The sequence below is a fragment of the Colobus angolensis genome, unplaced genomic scaffold (genome assembly GCF_000951035.1).
Source record: "Colobus angolensis palliatus isolate OR3802 unplaced genomic scaffold, Cang.pa_1.0 Scaffold85, whole genome shotgun sequence".
NCBI lineage: Eukaryota > Metazoa > Chordata > Mammalia > Primates > Cercopithecidae > Colobus > Colobus angolensis.
This window is the reverse complement of record NW_012122376.1, coordinates 5,099,426-5,122,012: the sequence shown is the minus strand read 5'-3', so window position 1 is coordinate 5,122,012 and position 22,587 is coordinate 5,099,426. Positions and strand designations below refer to the sequence as shown.

At 48.6% G+C, this 22,587-nt stretch overlaps 1 protein-coding gene across 1 annotated transcript in view; it reads left to right on the top strand.

Moving 5' to 3' along the window:
- GPR26 (G protein-coupled receptor 26) overlaps positions 1–13,718 on the top strand; it is a 21,571-nt gene extending 7,853 nt beyond the window's left edge. The window contains exons 2-3 of the mRNA XM_011930213.1: positions 971–1,084; positions 12,637–13,718. Coding sequence (XP_011785603.1) covers positions 971–1,084; positions 12,637–12,868 — 346 coding nt within the window. The 3' untranslated portion in view covers positions 12,869–13,718. The remainder of the gene's footprint in view (positions 1–970; positions 1,085–12,636) is intronic.
- The last annotated feature ends 8,869 nt before the right edge of the window (positions 13,719–22,587 follow it).

Here is a 22,587-nt window from a genome sequence, read left to right as displayed (position 1 = left end):
TCTTCTTCTTCTCCTTCTCCTTCTCCTTCTCCTTCTCCTTCTCCTTCTCCTTCTCCTTCTCCTTCTTCTTCTTCTTCTTCTTCTTCCTCCTCCTCCTCCTCCTCCTCCTCCTCCTTCTCCTTCTCCTTCTTCTTCTTCTTCCACAAACTTTTGCTGTTCTTGCCCAGGCTGAAGTGCAATGACGCAGTCTCAGCTCACTGCAACTTCTGCCTCCTGGGTTCAAGTAATTCCCCTGTCTCAGCCTCCCAAGTAGCTGGGATTACAGGAGCCCACCACCACACCCTGCTAATTTTTGTATTTTTGGTAGAGACGAGGTTTCACCATCCTGGCCAGGCTGGTCTCGAACTCCTGACCTCAGGTGATCCATCTGCCTCGGCCTCCCAAAGTGCTGGAATTACAGGTGTGAGCCACTGTGCCTAGCCAAGCTCATGGTTTTCACTGTAAACCAGGGCAGGTAAAAAGTTGCCTTGCAGATAAAACACATCTGCCAGGATTGATTGTGGTAAAGACAAGAATTCAAGATACTACTTAGAGAGTGGGGCACTCTGGAGCCAGCCCATAGCAAATGGTCAGTGAATGATATCAGCAATAATAAGAGGTAATGTTTAACATTTCTTTGTACTGACTTGGGCACTGTGCCGGTGGCTTTGTGTGCTTTACACATGGAATGCATTCCATGCATCTCTGCTTTATGCATTTAATTCTCAAAACAGCCTCTTGTAGCATCTTATTATGCGTAATACACTAAAATATATGATGCATGTTATTATTTTACACACGAGGACCTTGAGGCTTAGCAATGTCATACTGCTTGCCCAAAATATCTACAGCCAAGTATTGACCCTGGGTCTTTCTGACTCCATAGTCAAGTTCTCACACTAGAGACTGCTGCCTGTGTTACTAAATAGTGCCTCATCCTGACCTAGCAAGGGTGCCCTGTAGTTCACCTTCTCTCCTCTCTCACCTGCAGTGTGCGGGAACGCTGTCTGGAGGAGCAGAAGCGGAGGCGACAGCGAGCCACCAAGAAGATCAGCACCTTCATAGGGACCTTCCTTGTGTGCTTCGCACCCTATGTGATCACCAGGTAAGCCTGATTGGCATGTGTGTGGTGGGACTTTGAAGAGCAAGGCAGGGCCCAGTGGCCTTTAGCAGTGGCAGCCTCTCTTGGTCACATGTTCTTCTGCAGGGTGTGTTGTGAGGTGCAAGAGTGAACTTGCCAGATTTAGTGAACAGGAGGCTGCACGCTTTTCCTCTCCACCCTCAAATTCTTTTGGATTCAACTCAGAACCCAAAGGGTGTGAAAGACTCTCTCCCACTCGATTTCTAAATCACATAATTAAACCCTTTATCCCAGGCTTCCAACCCCCAGGAGGCCCTAAAGAGGAGAAGGTGAGAGAAGACGGAGGGAAGCATCATATTCCCCAAACCCCAGCTCCCCACATCCTGCTTCACTGCCCACTGAATGCAAGACAGCCCAACCCCCAGGCGTCCCCAGCCCGAACACCCAGGTCAACAGCAAGGTCACCTGCCACCTGCACAAGGAGCAGGTAGCATGCTCTGTGTCCAGCCAGGTGGGCATACCTGTCCTATGGCTCAGGGGCTCTTCCACTGTTAGGCCAGGTGCTGTGAGGCTTTTCGTGTACTCTCCCAGATCTCCAGATCCTCGAGCCAGCCAAGGTTGCAATACACTAGCCTTGGGCTGTGCGTCTCTCAAGCCAGCTTGCTCTAGCTGCAGCACTCCCCATATGTGTTAGCCAGAAAGAAGGAAAATATGTACTACCCAATCAGTTTTGTGCACTGGAGGGAAAATAAAAACTCCACAACTTTGCATCTAAAGGGGGTTAACTAGGTGAGAAGCTGACAATAGAAAAGGAACTTTGATGGTTATTAGAAGGTGGATATGGAAGCTTTCATTGAATCTGGGAAGCAGAATCTGTGCAGGGTGTGTGTATGTGTGTGTGTGTGTGTGTGTGTGAGAGAGAGAGAGAGAGAGAGAGAGAGAGAGAGAGAGAGAGAGAGAGAGAGTTGGGTCTGTCATACGAAAGAACCAACCTCCACAGGTTCTGGGGCAGAAATGAGCTCTCACGGCGGGGGCTTCACAGACAAGCCTTGTGAAGTGGGCCTGGCTGTTCAGGGCAGAAGGGAGAAGGGACAGCATGAGCCAGGTCTAGAGCTATGCTGTCCAGCATGGGGGCCACCAGCAACAGGTGGCTACAGGGCACTTGAAACGTGGCCTGTCCAAACAGATATGCTATAGGTTTAAAAACACATGAGCGCTGAGGCTTAGCATGACACACTCTACACATGAAATTAATACATTTTTGGCCAGGCTCAACAGCTGACATCTGTCATCCCAGGGCTTTGGGAGGCCAAGGTGGGAGGATTACTTGAGGCCAGGAGTTTGAAACCAGTTGGGGCAACATAGTGAGACCTCTTTATCTGCAAAAACATTTAAAATAATAACTTGTAATTTTATATAGAATTCATAGTGAAATGATAAAGTTAAATAAAACATGTAATTAAAATTAATTGCACCTGTTTCTATTCACTAGCAGAACATTTCAGGTGACACCTGTGCCTGCCTTCTCTCTCTGGCCCTTGCTGGCCTGCAGTCAGGGACGTCTGGGGTGCGAGGTGTGCTGGTGCCCTGCTCCCCACCCCCCTCCTCCTAGACCTCGAGCTGCTCATAGCATCCTTCAGTGGCCAGGACCTCCATGTCATCCACTCTAAGAGGATGCACGGAACTTCCTCCTCCACCTTTCTCTCCCATGACAGCCCTGCTCAAAGTCAGGGTTTATCTGGGAATATTTCCTGAGCAGTCAAATCAGTGTCTTTCTCCTTGGGGTCAGGAGGACTGAAGGGAGGAGACATCAGACCCTGAAAAAAGGTAGCAGGGAGAGGAGTGCAAGGCAAATAGAGCCTCCTGGTGGGTCCTCCTGCAATCACACCCCTTTTGGAGCCACCTGATCTTGCCAATCCCTCTACCCCCGCATGGCTTCCACAATGTCCAACCAGATGCTTAGTCTTTAGGGTGACTGGGAGTCCCCCCCAGGCACATCTGATGGGCTTCTGTGAATTTATATTCACTGTACCAGGGGCCATCTGAGCCCCAGCTGTGCATAGGCGCGGCCAGGATCCCATCAGAGCTCTACTCCCCTGCTAGGATATGGACTGCCAGGCTGGGCAGGGTGCAGAGGGGACAGGATTAATCTCACAGCCACCTCCAGGGAGCCTGATGCAAACTCTTCCATCTTCCTTTGAGTCAGGGTTGAGAAACACATTGCTTGTGAGGAGAAGCCAATCAATGGTAAGGAATAAGCAAGATCATCCTGCAACGCATTCAGCACAGTGTGAACTTATCATCCATGCTGGAATCTGGATCACTGACATTTCCAGTCACAATTTTTTATTTTTCTGCTGTTCTTTTCAAAATGATTTCCAAGTATAGAGATGACCAGTCTCAGAAGAAGCTGAAGACACACCTCTGAAATGTAGTTGAGGATTTAACTTCTTATAGAAAATGAGTCCTTGTGGAGAACCAAGCGCCATGGGTTTTGGAGGCAAAGGGTCCCCTAAGTTATCATCTCATGCAGGGAGGGTGAGCTGGTTGCACCTTGCAGACCAACTGGAACCCACTGCTGGTGACTAGCAGAGCACTGTGTTGAAAGCAGTTCTGAAGCCAGGCTGGGATTAGCGGGAAAGTACTAGGAATGGCTGGGAGAGGCACACATGCTTGAAGTTTTTCTTGGGTTTGCCAACTTGGCTTTACCTTAGAATCACCTGGAGAGCTTTACATCCAAACTCATATCTGGACCTCACACTGAACCAGTTCAGTTAGACTCCCTCGGTGTGGGGCTGAGCATGGGTGACTTTAAGGTGCCTCAATGATTCTAATGGCCAGTGCTGATAGCCATGTCTCTATTGCATCCCAACCCATTTTACTGCTGGAGTAAGTGAGGACTGGGGTCAGGGAGTGTTTGAATAATTGCCCGGAGCTATGCATCTAGTCAGCAGTGGGACTGGACTTCCAACCTCACTGGGCTCTCCACCCGTCCCTCAGGCTCTCAGAGGCCTCTGGGGAGTCTTTGCAGCCCTAGCTCTCCCCTCCTTTCTTGTGTAGGTCTGTGGCTGTGGCATTAAAGCTCATGGCACGCAGAGAGTGCTCCTAAACCCCTTCCCCAGGATCCTCTACCCACTCCCAAGGCAGATCTCCGGAGGCTTGCTGAGTGAGTCATACTCCTGGACTCCCGTCAGCCCACTGCACTGCAGCTGCAATCGTGGACTGCAGCCCTGGGGCAGGCAGAAGCCTGGGGGAACAGCCAGGGACAGGTCCTGGATGGCTGGATGATTCTGGAGCTCCGTATGGAGGGAGTATCTTCCTACAGGCTCTCTCTCTTTTTTATTTTTTATTTTTTTTGAGACAGAGTTTCAGTCTTGTTCCCCAGGCTGGAGTGCAATGGTGCAATCTTGGCTCACCGCAACCTGCGCCTCCTGGGTTCAAGCCATTCTCCCACCTGAGCCTCCCTAGTAACTGGGATTATAGGCATGTGCCACCATGCCCAGCTAATTTTGTATTTTTAGTAGAGACAGGGTTTCTCCATGTTGGTTAGGCTGGTCTTGAATGCCCAATCTCAAGTGATCCACCCACCTCAGCGTTCCAAAGTGCTGAGATTACAGGCATGAGCCATTGTGCCCGGCCTAGGCGCTCTTGAGAACAGCAGCCTGAGCTGTATCCCTCCAACCTGCCAGGTGCTCGGTGGTGGTGGCTCAGGGGCATTGAGCTCAGCTGCAGCCCCAGCACTAAACAGGCAACACAGAAGATGTGGCAGGTGTGAACCCTGTTCTGGGTCAGATCCCTGAGATGGGGGGGCTCCTGGCCTAGATGGGATTAATGGGGACCAGGAGGCAGCCCTTGGGCGGAGCTTGTTTGAGCTAAGAAGTGTGTTACTGCAACAGGTTCAGCTGGATCTGACGTGGCTGTGCCTTCCACAGCACTCCACAGTTTGCTCAGATGTTATTCTCCTGGTCCCTAAAGTGCCCCCAAGAGATGGACTGGGTGAGCTACGTGAGCTCCACTCTGCAAATGGGGGCACCAAGGCTCAGAGAGGAAAGACACTGCATGGGTCATTTAGCTAGAGAGACTCGGGGAACCGGGCAGCCTGAGCCCATCTGCAGATGCCACTGGGCAGCTCCAGGGCCCCCCGGGCGGAAGGATGTCTTCCTTGCATGCAGCACCTCCTCATTGTTCTCTGCCTCCTCATTGTCCATAGAAATAAAAATCAAAACCCACCGAGGCAGTGACAGGCTGATCCTGGGGAATTCAGAAAGGAAAAGTAAGGACAAGCTCTATCTCCTTAACTAATTCAGGAAAGTCCCTTCATTTTTAATCCTGTAAGTCCTCACTTTGTACCTGAAGCTGTACCAGAGCTGTCCTGACACCCTCTGCACCTAGTTAACATTCTCTTGGGTTTTTTTTTTTGTTGTTGTTTGTTTGTTTGTTTGAGACAGAGTCTCACTTTGTTGCCCAGGCTGGGGTGCAATGGTGTGATCTCAGCTCACTGCAGCCTCCACCTCCCTGGTTCAAGTGATTCTCCTGCCTCAGCCTCCTGAGTAGCTGGGACTGTAGGCGCGCACCATCAGGCTGGGCTAATTTTGGCATTTTTAGTAGAGACGAGGTTTCACCATGTTGGCCAGGCTGGTCTTGACTTCCTGACCTCAGGTAATCCACCTGCCTTGGCCTCCTAAAGTGCTGGGATTACAGGCATGAGCCACCGCACCTGGCGCTAACATTCCCATTTTATAGATGAGGAAACTGAGGCTCAGTCAGGTTCCAGCCTTCCCCAATTCCATCAAGTGATTCGGCCTCAGTTCTAGTGTGGGTCTGCCTGAAACCAGCGCCTGTGCCCAGCCCCTCACAATGCACCACTCTGCTTCTCCTCTCAGTCGAAGCAGAGGTTCCTACTTTCCTCCCACAGGTGTGTGGGCAGACACATTGAGGCATGACCCACTCAGAAGTGGAATGCTGCAGTTTCTGAGATGATTGAAACCAAGTTGTTCATGTGTCATTTACACCCTTCATTGAGCTGTCAGCACAGAAACTAATATTCCCCACAACTCCCCAGTGACTGTATCTAGGCAGCCAGCCTTGCCGCTTCCACCTGCCTTGTACCTTATAAATGAAGATGTGTCAAGAGCATAGGTTGACATCAGATGGCGGCTGGGAATGCTGGGAGCTGGGAGGCCAGGATATTGAGGAAGAGAGGAGGATTCTGCTGTAACATCTGCCACCCCTTTGAGTTGATGGAGAAGATCCCACTGGCTGGGCAGGGGATTCCCTTCTCTTTGTACCCTATCTATTCACATTTGCCTGTTAACTTTCTGAGATAGGAAAGCATAATTCTTGGGTCAAGTGTTTAAAAGAACCATTCAAGTGTTCCTATAGGTTATCAAGCTTTCTATTGGAGAGCATGAAGTCTTTATAACCATACCTGTCACTTAGTGAACACCTGCCAAGCACCTGGGGCTATCAGCGCATACCTTGTTGCATCTGGGACAGCTCTAACAAGGTAAGTGCTAGAATCCTAGTCTCACAGAAGTTCAGAGAGGTGAGGTGAGTTTCTCAAGGATATATGGGTAGTGAGTGACCGACCCAAGAGTTAAAGGTCAATGTCAGGCCAATTGGCTATAACTCAGCCTTTAGGCCATGCCACAACTCCAAAGACTGGGGCAGGCACTGGAAACACAGGAGCCACATGTATATGTTTTCAGCCCAATTTCCAGTAGGGCCATGCGTAAGTACCATGGCACAAACTCAGATGGCCTCCAAGCTCCTATGAGTGAAGCAGGCATTGAGTTTCTCTAGCAAAATTGGTGGGTTCTCCTGCAGTCATCCCCAATCTCCCATCTCACTGACAGCAGTTTGTGTAGCTGGAGTTCCCAAGAGACCATCAGCACTAGTAGCCAGAGCCACTGGCAGATGCAGTTGGCATCTCAGAAAGACAGGACATCCAACTCTACCAGCCAAAGAGCTGCCTGCACTTGTGTACTGGGGCACACAGCGCCACAGTGGGAAACATATTTGCAAAGCTGCACCTTCACTCTTAATAGAAGTCTGACACCTCCAAGTCACAGTCACACTGCTCTGTGTCCTCAAAGCCCTAGGTCACAGAGGACTCTTCCCAGAGTCTTTGAGCAGGGTCTGCAGATCCACAACAGGTTCTCATCCAAAAGCTCAAATGACGTATTTTCTGAATGAAAATCCACATGTCTAGAAGCATTTTTAAGGCTGTGCTCTCCGCAGTGATCTACACTTACAAATAACTGTGGTTGTCATATATCATCGGAATCAGGCTTTGAGGCACTTGAAAATCTGACAGCATCATTATTGTGGCTTTTCAAAGTCAGCAAAACATGTAGATGGGAGAGGGGTCTCATATGTAGGGGATTCCTGAAGATTGATATTTTATTAATAAAATGACTTCTCCATTCTGTCTCATGAAAATTTAAAGCATCAGCTTATTACTTCAAATATGCAGGTCTTCAAATATGCAAGCTGAGTTCTCCAGAAGTCTTTGGGAAGACACCGGGCTGGTTGTCCAGGGAATGTTCTGTGGCCCATGTTGCATTGCATTTAGTATACAATGTATGTGTGTGTGTGTACACATGTGTATGTATGTGTGTGCATGTGTTTATGTGGATGTGTGTGTGTGTGCATTTGCATTTATGTGTGTGTGAGTGAGAGAGGGAAAGAGGAAGTGAGAAGAGAGGAGAGATGATGGGGGCATAGAAGGTGTAAATAGAGGGTGCTAATTTGTCACTGGAAATTCAGGATTTGAAAGTACAGGTGCTTGATCACACTGAGGAACAGGAACCTGAGACAAGGAGGCCGGTGGGGCAGCCTGGCACCAGGAAGGCACGTGGTTGCCGGCACCCGCCTTCCCGTTTCTAATCCTGGTTCCTGCATGTTCAGGCTATGTAGCTTTGACACTTCTCTGCCTTGGTTCCATCTTCTGTACCACAGAGAGAGTGATATTGAGGTCCTGAGATGGTCTCTGTGAAGCAGTTAAGGAGACACAGAGCCCCTGGGGGCCCACAGGAGGTACTGGGTCAGGGGCTACAGGGGTTACTGGTCCTGTTCTCACTTTGGAACTTGCTTCCCTTGGGGATTCCCACTGTGAAGCAAGATCAGGACACTGGTCTCTCCAGAGGCTCAGAGAAGGCCTTGGAGTTCTGGCAGACATGCCTCCCTCCTCCCTCCTGGGACCAGGACTGCCTAAGCTGCTGGGTGGGAGTGTGAGGTCCCCATGGGTGAGGAGCAAGGATGGGCAGCTTCCTGTCTCCATCAGCCCTGGACTGTGGCAGTCAGCTCAGATGCGCCAGTGACCCACATCCGAGGGGGTTATTACTGAGAGAGGAGGCATGGCTCCATGGAATATTTCCCTGGACAGCTATCAGAACACAGTGGTGCAGGCACACAGGGTTTCGGGGTCTGGCAAGATCTGTGGGTATCTGCTCTGTGTGTCACCCTAAGTCAGAAAAATACACATCTCTGTGCTCTGCTTCCTCTTCATCAACAAGCTCTGCGCCCTGCAGCGCTTTCTATCCTCTCCAAACCAACACACCCCAGGCTTACATAGGGGCTGGGCTCCTGTGTCAGAATCCCCTGATGTGCTTGGAAGAGGGGATCCCGGCCCTTTTCTAGCTCCGTCCCCTCCCCCTACCTGATCTGCTGACCAAGGGTGTGGACCTCACCCCAGGGGATTTTCCCGGGGAGCTGGGTCAGGACAGGCATGTGTGCCTTTTGAGCACAGAAGCATGAACGCTTCCCCCTGAATGGAGCCTTATGCTCCAGAGAGCACATGGAAAGTCATCTATTGCTCAGTGGAAGGTCGGGGGAGGTGGCAGGCAGTGATGTTTGCGGGGACAGGCCCTGCTTTCTCGTGGGTGGCAAGGGGCAGCACCCTGCTCCTGGGGCTGCTAATCTTTGTCAGATCTCCAGGGTTGACCTTGGCATACATGGGCTCTAGGAGTGAGGCAGGGCTGGTTGATGCTGTTATAGCCAGGGGTCCCCAGAACAACCACACAACCACACAGCCTCCCCTCCTCCCCATGGGGTTCTTCAGGGGATGTCTTGGTTTGCTAGGGCTGCCGTAACAGAGTACCACAAACCGAGCGGTTCTAACCCAGAAAGACCTCTCACAGTTCCCGAGGCCCGAAGTCCAACATCAAGGTGTTGGTTCCTTCCGAGGGCTGTGAAGAAGAGCTCACTCCACCCATTCCCCGAGCTCCTGGTGGTTTGCTAACCATCTTTGGGTTCCTTGGCTTGCAGATGTCTCACTCTGATCTCTGCCTTCATGTTCACACGGTGCTCACCCTGTGTGTGTGTCTCTGTCCAAGTTTCTGCCTTTACGAGAACACCAGTAGTACTGAATTAGGGGCCCGCCTTACTCCATTATGACCTGATTTGTATCTGAAACAATCTTATTTCTAAATAAGATCACATTCCAACACTAGGGGTTAGGACTTCAACATGTGAATTTTGGGGGAGAGACGCAATTCAACCGTAAGAGGGGCCATGACAAAAGGAAGCCAAGTCCTGCTCTGTCAACACCTGAGCCCAATAACCCCTCACTGCAGGACTCTCGGCCAGAACTAATCAGGAGACAGGGTCTTACACTAGAGACTTCTGCTCTGCGAGCTGCCTCCCTCCCACGTCCCGTCCTGAGACCATCCACTAACTTTGACTGCGGAGGGGAAGGAGGGAGAGGGAAAGGCATTAAATAATCTGACCACATGGAGGAGGAGAGGCTCCCTTTAGCACACTGTGACCCTGCCCACTAGTGACATGTGACTGGTCAGAATCCTAACGCCCCTTTCCTGGGGGGAAGGGCACCACGAAGGGGTGAGCAGAGCTAGATCTGGCAGGAAAACATGGGCTGAATAGTCCCTCTCTAAAAAGTCATCTGGAAGGAATCTGGTGCTTATCCAGAAGCCTGCCCAGATCTGGAATTAGAAAGAAGTCATGGCAATATGGAAACCCTTGCCTCTTCTCATCAACAAAAGGAGCTGGGGGCTGCCGGAGCTGGTGTGGATCACAGCCAGCAGCCAGCCACGGCAGGCACAGGGAGCCACCTGCATGGGGCCATGAGAAAGCAGCTCAGCCAGTCACAGCCAAGCCTGGAGGGGGCATTCCAGTTACCCCCCGCCAGTGGCCACTGGCAGCAGCGTCCAGGCCTGTCTTCAGCCAAAGCATCTCTTTGCTTGGAGGCCCTGACAAAGGCCAGACATTGACTTTTCAAAGCAGAAATTGTCATTGTGCACAGTGAGGAGGGGCAAGGGACAAAAGTTCCAGACAGCATATAGTGACCTCATGGAAAAGGGGTTCTTGGAGCCAGAAGGGACCCCAGAGCTTCCTTTGTCATGTCTGCAATGCTGAGATTCACATCTTGGCATGGCCAATAGCCAGGACTTGGACTGCAGTTAGATGGAGCTGGGCTTCCCATGCAGGAGACCCTGACTTGCTGCTCACCTCTCTGAGCCTCGATTTCCTCACCTGTAAAATGGGAATAATGATTCTCATTCTGCTGGATAATTGTACAGTTAGAGATTGTACACACAAGTGCTTGGCCCAGAGGAGACCTTCAACTGGGACTTATGATATCTGAGCCAGGTGGAGAGCTCAGACTTGCCATGAAATCTCTGAGAAGCAAATGCAATACATTTTACCTCTTTATTATCTAAATGGTGAAATTTTAGATTGTCCTGAATAATTTTATTCTGTGAAATCTACAGAGCCTGCAAATAATTTCGATCTTGCTGGACGGTTTGATGATACCTGGTTCTTTCAGTAAATCCTTTTGGGAGAGCCAAAATGCTAAGCCTGAAATTAGCAAATGTATAAAAAACTATAGACATTTTGGAAAAGCAATTTGGCACCGCATAGCAACAATGTGTTGGCATTCAGCTATGTCATTATTATTATTAGGTGTGAATTCTAAATTCAGGTTTTTTTTTTTTTTTTTTGTCCCTTTGAATTCATCACTTCTCAAAATAGATTTCTTAAAAGTACAGATTTCCTAAATGTTCACAGCTCCATTTCCCCATTCAGGCTCCCAAGCATATGAGAGGAGACATAGCCCCAGTCCCCCACAGGGTCAGAGGGCAAAGGTGGACAGTGGTGCTGAAAATAGAATGCCAACTAGAGGGGCCTCAGAGTGCACTCCTTGAGAGCCTGTTCCAGAAAGGGGCATTTCTGTGGAGGATCGTGGTCCACAAGCTTCCTCCTCCTCCTCTTTGCCAGCTCTACAGCCCAAAGAAGGCTTAAGCATAAACAACTAAAGATAGCAGCACTGAGTTCCAGCTCAAGCTCAGTTCTTTCTGAACCTGGGTCCTCACCTGGGCAGATCCCCAAGCTGAGAGCCACCACCACCTTCTATCTGCAGGTACTCTAGGTAGAATACAGGTACCAGACCCCCAGTCAGAGGGGAGTATATGTGCTGCAGCTTCCATGGCCACTGACTTGCTGTGTGATGTCTGGCAATCCCTTTCCATCTCTGGGCCTCGATATTTTTCATATGACGATGGGTGGAGAGAGTGATATGTCGTCTCCAGACTCTTTCCTAGCTCTGTGGGTCTTTTCTATTTCATGTTAATGCTAGATAATGTCCAAATATGGCCAAGGGTGCTGGACACACTTGAGAGAGTAAATGGCCTGATTTGGGTGGAGGGTAGGATTCTGTTGAAGGCTTTCCCTGAGCTCATAACATGGTATTAGCACCCTCGCATGGAGCTGTCTGATGGCACCGAGAGGACTCTAAGATACATGGGCTGTGTCTTTCCCTGCCCCTCCCCCAAAGAATGAGGGTCCCTTTAGGATCCCCTGACCACGGCTATCGTCGAAGACCACCAGGATCCCAACTCAGGGAACAGGACTTCGTGGCCAGCATTGTTTCCTGTGCATGACATACTTTGAGCTTTGCAAAATGTTTTCACAATTGTTCTCAGCCCTTCCTCCCATGCAACCTCCTTAGGAAGACAAGGTCAGGATTGGAAGCCAACAATGGGACCAGATTCTTCTAGTGAAAAGATCATCGAGACAATATTGTCCCACCTTTTTGTTTTTCACATGAGACATACAGGTCCAAGGAGTGAACAGAGGTGCCCAGGGCCACATGACAAGTCAGCAGCAGAGCTGGCGCCAAAGCCAGGACAGCCAGCTATTAGCTAATGGCTGGGTTCTCGGTGCAGCTTGGATTTCAGAGTCAGACAGACCTGGGTTCAAATCCTGCCTTTACAATTACTGGCCATGTGACCTTGGGCAAAATATTTGACCTTCTGGGACATCTGTTTCCTTGCATGTAAAACAGAGATGGTCATATCTCCCAGGGCTCAACAAAATCACATATGGAAAGTGCTTAGCACAGTGTGTAGAATAAAATACAGCCTGGAAAATGTTCACTATCATCATCGTTATTGGTGTAAACTGTTATCATTGGTATTTGAGGAGGCAGTCTCAGATAAATTGAGGGTTGGGCTGGGAAATTGTGGTCCACAAGGGCACAGACAGGCCCTGGTCCATGGCTACTCCAGGCGGTGCCTAGCTGTGTCCTCATTAACAGCTTTCCTGTCTCTCCGCAGGCTAGTGGAGCTCTTCTCCACCGTGCCCATCGGCTCCCACTGGGGGGTGCTGTCCAAGTGCTTGGCCTACAGCAAGGCCGCGTCCGACCCCTTTGTGTACTCCTTACTGCGACACCAGTACCGCAAAAGCTGCAAGGAGATTCTGAACAGGCTCCTGCACAGACGCTCCATCCACTCCTCCGGCCTCACGGGCGACTCTCACAGCCAGAACATTCTGCCGGTGTCTGAGTGAAGGACCACGCTCCTGCTGAAGAGTTTAGAATGAGGCAGCGGTGAGAAGAAGGGAGGGAGGGCGTGGGGGCCCCTGGGTGGACACCACCAGCTGCCAGTCCCTGGCACGCCCAGTGATTCTGGTTCCCTGGCTTGTAGGGGCTCCAGAGCCTGCTTCCTGGTTCCTCAAGGGCAGACATTGGACACTCACTATTTGTCACCAAAGGATGACTGTGGGCCGTGTGCTGGCCTTTCTTTCTAAGAAGCTCCTTTGAGCTCCTGGACTCACCTGAGGCTCCCTGGGGGATGACACTCAGTTCTGTCACTGTCAGGGATGCAGAGAGCTGATGGGAGGTGGGGAGCATGGTGTCCACCTGCCTGCTGACCACTGGGCGCTACTCCATGCTGAAGAAAAGTGACAGTCTCCAGGGGACATTTCAGCCATGCTGAAAGGGAGGCTGGCAGTGGTCATTTGGCCCGGATCTAACATGGCACCTCGTCTCCACAGGGTAGTGATGGCTGCTTCAACCCAAATATTATTCAGCTGGTACTAACGACATTGTGCCCAGCTGGGACTCTTGGGCTCTGTGCCTGAGGGAAAATGTTTCACAACTAGTGGCTGCCCAATTGCTGCTGACCAGTTGTCTCAGAAATGGTCAATTGGATTCAACTTGTGTCCTCTCCTTCCCCCTAAAAGCGAATGTTTGTGTGTGCAGACAATCTCAGCATGAAAATGGTTTAAATAGGCTGGTCCTACATGTATTAGGTTCTTTCAAGTTTGACTGGGAGGTCACATTTTTCTGATTTACAAGTCCCAATTGTTGGAGCTCAGTAAAGGCAGGAGGAAGGTGGCTGGTTAGTCCCCCCTCCCCGTTTGTGACCTGAATTCACAGGAAGTGTTTCACCTTGTCTTATGTATCTTGTCTGGCATGTCCTGGGAGATGGATGGGCAAGAGCTGGCCTGAGCAGGGATTTTTGCCTTGATTTTAAGTCACTGGGTTCCATTGTCCTGGCACCTCCATTTCCTTAGTTTCTGTAAGTCTATTAACAGAAAGTAGAGGCTGTTCAAGGTTATCAAGAGATTGCCCTGTGCTAATGATGAGACAGTGAATTTCTTTTTTTTTCCGAGATGGGAGTTTCACTCTTGTTGCCCAGGCTGGAGTGCAATGGTGCAATCTCGGCTCACCGCAACCTCTGCCTTCCGGGTTCAAGTGATTAAAGACAGTGAAATTTTTATGGAATACTGCACCTATAATACATATGCCAATCTGTTAGCAGTCCTGACTTGATTTAATAAAAACCAAGGAGAGCCACCCCTGCTTTCTGCCCATCTCTTCTTTGTCTACCATTTCTAATTGACTTGCAAATACTCACAGCAGTTCTTTTTTCTTTTTTCTTTTTTCTTTTTTTTTTGTTTTTGAGAAGGAGTCTCGCTCTGTCACCCAGGCTGGAGTGCAGTGGCGCGATCTCAGCCCGCTGCAAGCTCCGCCTCCCAGGTTCGCACCATTCTCCTACCTCAGCCTCCCGAGTAGCTGGGACTACAGGTGCCCGCCACCACGCCCAGCTAAGTTTTTGTATTTTTAGTAGAAACGGGGTTTCACCATGTTAGCCAGGATGGTCTGGATCTCCTGACCTCGTGATCTGCCCGCCTTGGCCTCCCACAGTGCTGGGATTACAGGCGTGAGCCACTGCACCCAGCCCAGAGCAGTTATTTTTCAATCCTCCACTCTAAGTGATTCCTCCAGGGTGGAAAGCACGGGGAGCAATGGAATCAGATGGCTCATTCTCTCCTTCCAGCTCTTTACATCCTAACTTTGGAGGTGTAGAAGGAAGGATGTGGTCCAACAGGAAGGAAGTGAAAAGAGTTTATTGGTTTTTACTTCTAGGCAGTCCCAATTTTTAAAGGCAGACAAGTATCTGCATATTTATTTGAAAAGATGTCTTATTAACTCTTAGCTCCTCAGTTAGAAAACAATTCACCTGGCTTAGTCTTTTCTAGTTTCAAAATTTCCTTGGAGACTAGAATGGAGACAGGTGTAGCTTCCAAGGAGGCTTTGGCATCGTGCGGTTGCTGTCAGAGATGGGCTCATACCTGCTTGAGGAAGCCAGTGGGGCACTATCCTTCCCAATTTCATGATCTGGGGCGTCATGTTGGTAGCTGGAAATCAGCCACGGTGGGAGTGTTTATACCATGAAAATCAGCAAATGCTGTAAATCAGGCCTTGTGCCCCACAGAGAGCTGATTGTGAAACATCTACTAGCACACCACTGCCAGACATGACTCTGTGTGTCACTGAAACAAAATTGCTCTGGTTCAGAGCTCCTTTGGCCACTCATATTCCAGTAGCTATAGACATTTGCTTCCTGGTGGCAAGCAGCTGTGCACCCTCCATCATCCCAACCCCAGAAGGACCACTGGGATTGAAAACCAGCAGAAGCCAAGACAGGATGCGCAGCTGAATGGGAGGAGAGTAGCTCCCTTCTCACACAAACACTTTCAAAGTTGGGCAAAAGTGGCCCAGTGCATGAGGTCAGTCGACAGCCAAATTCCAACAGCAAAATACATTTTCATCAATATCACTTTGGGAGAATAACTGTGGTACACGCTCTTTCTGCTTTCTCTGTACTGTATAGGCAACATGGTGTCCTCCCAGTAGCAACTAGATCTCTTTCACCTCTTCTGTAGCCAAGAAGCAAGATCGGTCACCCACAACACTGCATATCTTGAAAATATGCTTTTCATAATTTTCACTATACCTCTAAAACCAATCGTACCAGCATCATGTAGACAAAAACTCCAGATGAGTCGATTCATTGGGCATTTTCATTATTATTTGGACACATGAATTAAATCCCAAGGGAAAGTGAGAAGAAAATTACTGTATTAGCAACCAGCGTTAGCCAACTCTGCTGTAATCACCTTTAGATAAATGTTTATTTTCATCGCTATACAGTCTATCAAATTTGCCCCCTGGCTTTATTACTCCGAATTGAATTATCTACCTCATTTTTAATTTAATTTATCAAAGGTAACATTGTTTTCTCAGGTATAACACATAGAAACACCAAGATTTTCAGCATCTGAGTCACACTAAACTACTTGCTTGACTTCACTCTAGGGTGAGACTTAACCTTTAAGGCCCCAACTCTGGTGAACTATTGGACTGGGTAGAAACTTTTCAAGAAGGCCATAAAGGAGGGGCTTTCAAATTCCTAAATCCACATATAGGACTGAATTTCTAGTCCTACACAATCAGAATTTGCCTTTTTAAGTCACTCTGCAACTATTCCGGCTTTTTATATGGCACCTTTCTGAGGGAGGGGATTTTGCAGCGGAGGGACCTCCAAAGGGAACGTCTATTTGCATGTGTGCCGTGGTATTTAGGGTTTGTCTCGTGGGAAGCTCACCTCTCAAAGATGGCTCACCAATCACCTGCCTGTTTTCACTTGGAAAGCAGGCTCGGGCAGGAGGGAAAATGGATTTGAGCCATCTCAGACCAACTGTATCTCTTCTGGGACTCAGCTCAGCCTCCTGTCCCCATGAGCAATAAAACTCTCTCCTTGTGTCTGTGAGATTCATTTTCTTTTTCATGGTGCCTTTCTTTCTGAGAAAAGATGGAAAGAATGGGGCCAGGTTCATGTCCCTTTTACATGCTTGGGTGCAGGTAGATACGGCCTTCCCGTGGCTGCAATGTGATCCTTGGAGGAACCAAAGTCTGTGCATTGTTAGAATTTAGCCCAGATGCAGGATAAACTAACTTGCCTGAGTTTAATGAGGATATTTTACCAGGTGCCAGGAATCCCCTGGGTCAGTTCCTATCCTCTGGACTGGGAGCAGCATGGGAAAAAGAGGTCCGAGACATATTTAGGGTCTCATGTGTCTGGAAGGGAGCCATTGGCTCTTAAATTACTATTCACAGAAGCCACCATGGAAAGTTGTTTCAAATGCAGATTCCAGCATCCCCTCCTCAGAGATCAATTTCAGCAGAGCCAGACAGGACCTGGGTTTCCGCACTTTTAATCACTGATGCCCAGGTAACTGATAGGAGTTGTCTTCAAACCATCCCCTAAGGAAAAATGATCTTAGACACTTGGATAAATTCTATAGAAAACTGAGTGTTTCTATTAATAACTATCTAGGTTTCAATCGTCTTGTATCCTTTCCCTAATTCTCCAAACAGTTCAATCTCCAGCTTTATTCAATGGCTGGGCCATTTTGTTCTCAGAGGGACAAAATTGATCTCTCCATGAAATTGTAAAAACCCATCTTCATTACTTTCTACGGGGATCCAGGTCATCAGGATGAGATATATTTTTGGGTGCTGGCAGAGGATGGCAGTGCTGGCTGACTCTGAGCCAGGAAGCTGTGTTAGAGGAAGGGACCGTGGCATTCAGAGGGGTCCTCTTGGGGGCACTTGCTTGGGTCTTGGATCAAACTCAACTGGGGCAGCCTGGCTGTGGGAGGTGATGACGTCTGCCACCTCTGCCACTACCCAGAGCTCGTCCTGCCCTTTTCCCAGCCAGCCTCATACACAGGAACTGAGCCAGGCTGAAGCAAGGTCAGCAAGAGACAGTTCTGCCTGCCAGTCTCTGGGTGTGGGTCTCTTGTTTGCTCCCAGCTCATCCCGTGTGGCTGATCCTTCCAGGTCACTTGGAGCAGCCAGTATTGACAGTGTCCTAACAGCTGGTGGGTATGAAAGAAAGACTAGACACCAGGCTGTGGACTCACATGGAGCACCCTGGTGTTGGCTCTGGGATCTGGGCTGGGCTGGACCTGGGGAGAGGGTGGGTGGAGCTTGGCCTCTGCAGTTTGCACTTGCAGGTTCAGGGGAGAAAGTTGTCCGAGATCAGTGTTTAGGGGTCATGTTTCCCATTAATCTTCATCATGATCTTTTGATGTAGGTGTTGTTATTATTTCTACTTGACAGATCTGGGAGGATTTGAAGGTTCTGGAGACAAGGAGGTTTTGGGGAGAATGCAAAACAGGGCAGGGCTCTCAAGAAGGGAAGACCAGTGACTATGGGGAAACTGAGTGTTTCTATTAATAAGTGTCTAAGTTTCAATTGTCTTGTATCTTTCCCTAATTCTCCAAACAGTTCAATCTCCAGCTTTATTCAAGGGCTGGGCCATTTGGTTCCCAGAGGGACAAAATTGATCTCTCCATGAAGTCACCTGCACCTCACTCTGGGCAGCTCTAGGCTCAGCAGATGTTTTTCTGCCATTAGGAAATAGCCCCTTACTCTCAGCTCCTGCTCTAACACCCATACCCAGCAGCTGGGCCTTGGGACCTCTCCCGTCACATGGCTCCCACTTGCTTGGGAAGGAATTCTCTAGACTTCTCTTACTCTGTATGTTTCTAGGGGAATTCTGACGGAAGAAGCTTTGCAGCAACCTCTGTGCCCAGAACTTATGGCTTGAAGCTCTTTGCGCCAACAGAAAATCTACCTAACTAATTGTTTTAGTGTGTGAGGCTCATTGTCAACCTGGATTTCCCTGAAACTCTGGACCAGCAGCCCCCAGGAGCATCAGTAGGACCCAGCATTTCCCCTGGCACCAAACTGGACCACTTTGCACCTTGCAGCCAGGAGAACTGACTTAGAGGGCCCTGGTGTTGGCTCTGGGACCTGGGCTGAGATGGATTCGGGGAGAGGCTGGGTGGAGCTTGGCCTTTACAGTTTGTTCTTGCAGATTCAGGGGGGAAAGTGGTCTGACAGCAGTGTGGTTTGTAAGTTCCCCACCTTCCCCGCTGGCTCACACTGTCTCCCCAGACCAATGGCCTATTAGCCCCCAAAAACTTAGTCCAACCCCAGGCCAGCTGCCTTTGCTCTGCTGTGGCCTAAGTTCTGGCCTGGTCAAAGGAAGGTGGCAGGAACCCCAGGCTTACTCCTGCCTCCTCGCACCTCCTTCCACAAATGCGGAGTGAAAGAGTAAAAGCCAGACACTTTTGGGGGCTGACTGTCTAGAAAGGAGGAATCAGAGGTCCCAAGGAACACAGTCGTGCAACTTCCCAGGGAATCTGCATCAGGAGAAAGAAGCGGCTAGGACACATGGTGACTTCGCTCAGCCTGGCTGAGACATCACTGTGCAGAGGAAGAGATCTGTCAGGGGTCCGGAGGAGCAGAGTCCTGGAGCCTCTGGGAGGGCGGCATGTGGCAGCTGCAGGCTCTGGCCCAGAACTGTGAACACACCTGCTCGTCACTCTCCAAAGATTTACTGAACACTTACTCTGTGCCTGGCCCTGTGCTTTGTCAGGCTCTGGGGAGACAAGTCATTACTCTGCAATGTGGGAAGAAGGGCTGCCCTGGAAGTGTGTACTCAGTGCTGTGGGGGTACAGAGGGAGGGCTGGAGGACTTAGCTGGTGGGAAAGGAGGGTTCTGGAAGGCTTCTCAGAGGTGGTGGCATTGGGCCAGAACTTACAGTAGGGAAGAGCATGTGGCAAGGCACAGAGGAGATGGGAGCCTGCCTGGTGAGGGGTCCAGTGGTGACAGAGCTCACTGTGGGTCCAGAGATGGTGTCAGGTGAGGGCTGAGAGGGAGGGCAAGTGCCCCTTGAGATGGGCTTAACATGATGGTGATCTGTGGCCAGTGGGAGATGATAGAAGTCTTTGAGGTTGGGAATATCAGAATTAGGTCTCTTTTAGAAAGAGAGGACAAGGAGAAAATCCATATGTTCTTAGCTACCAAAAAAGAGAAGGAAGAAAGAAAAGAAAGAAGAAGAGAAGTGAGACAGAAAAGAAGGAAGGAGAGAAGGAAGAATGGGAAAGGAAGGAAGAAGGAAAGAAGAAAGGGAAAACAAAGGAAGGAAGGAGAAAAAGGGAAGGAAAGAAGGAAAGAAAAAAGGAAGGAGGGAGTGGAGGAAGGAAGGAAAAAGGAAGGAAGGAGTCTTAGCCACTTCTTTCTCCTGATGCAGATTCCCTAGGAAGTTGCACGAAGAAGGAAGGAAGAAAGGAAAGAAGGAAGGAAGGAAGGAATGAGAGAAAGAAGGAAGGAAAACGAATCTCATTCATTTTGAAGGGCATCTGCATTACACAGCATGTGGAAGGAAGCATAATTCACTCTCAAGAAACCAACCACATCAGCCAGGGCACATCTTCTGACAATATCCTGAGGGGGGTGAATATTTGTCTTCAGTAGGGGAGTGCCACACATTTAATATCAATGCAGGGTCCTGATGGGCACTGCCACATACCCCCGGGGACAAACGGAAAAATCCACACAGCAGAAACAAGCAGTTGGTAAAAGCTGTCCTCATGCTACTTGGCAATTCGATCACCCTCCCTTCACTCCCACCCCTATCTCCGGATGTTGCACAGTTTGCCCGTACAGTGTGTCATGTAAATAGCATCTAGCACTTAAAGGTCAAATTTGATGAGTCTAATCAATCTCAGCAGTGTTTTAATTCATCACGTATACCCATATTTAAGGACTTTTAAAGTAATTTGGATTTTTGACTCAAAAGACGATATGTCCCCCTTGGGGCATGCGTGTGTTCTTAGGAACACCAGCGTGTGGTATTTCCTGTGTCCTCTCACGCATGCTCAGCATGTCAGTGTTGTACTCATTCCCTGGCACGGAAGAATTGTTGCACGTCTTTAATAGAAGCCAAAGTCCATGATTTGATGGTTTCAAGAGCCTAAAAGCTATATTTGGAGAGAGGAAGTCTACTCTGAACTGTGAGAGTTAGAGTATCACCATCAAGGCCCAAGGCTTCAGTCTTATGCTGGACAATCCTCAGGGATTGGGTTTGGTGTCAGGGGAGCACTGGATACCATCACATTGACACTCAATTGATTGAGTGACCCAAGATGGCCAGTTTCCTAAGGACCAGACCATAGTGACTGCTCATGCATCAGCTAAAATACCAAACGCTCTGCACCAAAAGACTCAGCTTGACATTGTCTTGCATTCAACTCATGTATTACCAAATCTTTGCTTGAATTATTAATAGTAACCAAACCCTCTGCTCTAACAACCTTCGAATGTCAAGTTCCCTTGCAAGCTGAAATTGTTCCAAACCTCAACACTCCTGTTTTACAACAAACATGTAAATACAACCTTTTTTGGAGTGCAGAAACATTTGTGGAGTCTGGTGTGCCGCCAACCCCATCAGGATTTCCCCAGGGGAAAGTGGCTAACTCTGGATCACAAACAGCCTTGGAAGTCCAGCAACAAATCAAAAAGGTGCCTTGCCTGACCCCCATTACCACCTGGGGTGGTTTTTCTAGACACTGGAATAGGCCAGACTTAATTTTCTCAGGCTCATCTGGGAGAAGGATCAAATCCTGCCATCTGGATGTGCATTATTCATGCTGGTGTTTGGTGAGGAAGCTCCTAGGAATGCATAGATCTCTCCTTCTGCCATTGTATGTCGTGTGTAGTGGATGCCAATAGACAACTTTAGCCACTTCCATACGTCCTTCTTTATGGAACACTCTCATTTCCCCACATGGAGGCTTTACTCTGCCCAGTGTCCAATGGGAGAACCATCCCCTACCTTTAGTGAGAGGACAGTTGGCTAAATGCTATTCTCAGTGCTCCTGGAGGCTCCTAGTAATGAGGGCACTGAACACCAATTCTTTACATTCCTTGAATTTTCATAGATTCGTATTTTTTTCATGTTTGTGCAAAGTAGGGTGAGGAACTCACACCAACCACAGCTTGGGGCTTCCAGAGAGTGGCTAGTAGATGATAGAAGGGAGTCCAATTAAGGAAACCCAAGGTATGTGCCAGCTGGTTTAGCATTCAATATGGAAATGCACTTTATATTTATTTGCACACATCAAGAATACTTTTGGAAACCAGGATTTAGAAAAATAAAAGATATTTCATTCCTGGGGACAAAGTGACCTGCAAATGATTGGCTTCTGTACAACGCTGTAATCCCTTAATGTCAGACTCTTAGGAAAATGGGTGGGACATCTGTGTGTTTGTGTTGGAGTGAATGTGCCCATAACCCTGTGCTCCTGTGTGCCCATGATTATATGCATATGGGTGAATGTTTCTTTGCCCGTGATTATATGCATATGGATGAATTTTTTTTGCCCGTGATTATATGCATATGGGTGAATGTTTGTGTGCCCATGAGTATATGCATATGGGTGAATGTTCGTGTGCCCATGATTATATGCATACAGGTGAATGTTTGTGTGTCCACGATTATATGCATGTGGGTGAATGTTCACGAGCAGAAACAGCTACACTCGGAGTAGAAAACAAATGAAGCAAAAGTTTAGCATCCTCTCATGTTTGTTAACATTGTAGTTTTACGTTTACTTTCTTCTAATCTATTAAACATAAATATGGCTCCATTTGTTTAGTATTACCAGAAACCCTCCCAATATGGCAATATTACCTTCTGTGTAATCCACTTGCAAACAGCTGTTTTCTGTTGAAATGGGACTCAAGAATTTTGACTCCAAGGCCAATGCTGCCTGCTCTGTTTACAATGGTTTGTGTTTCGTGAATACATATCAAATGTTGTAATATATTTTTATGATAGAATTGATGGTTAACACAGGGAAAAAGTGTATATTGTGATTCTGTCCAATAAAGCCTCCTGTTATAAAATCTCATGCACCTTTTGATGACCTGATGTAAACACATTTTTAGGTACAGGTTAATTGCCAGAAATGTTAGTTTCGTGTAATTTCATGGTGACACCAAAGTTTCTATTTCTTATCTTTCCTGTCTTCCAATATTGTACTCCTTTTCTCTTCCATGTCCAATGCCCTAGGTGCTCCT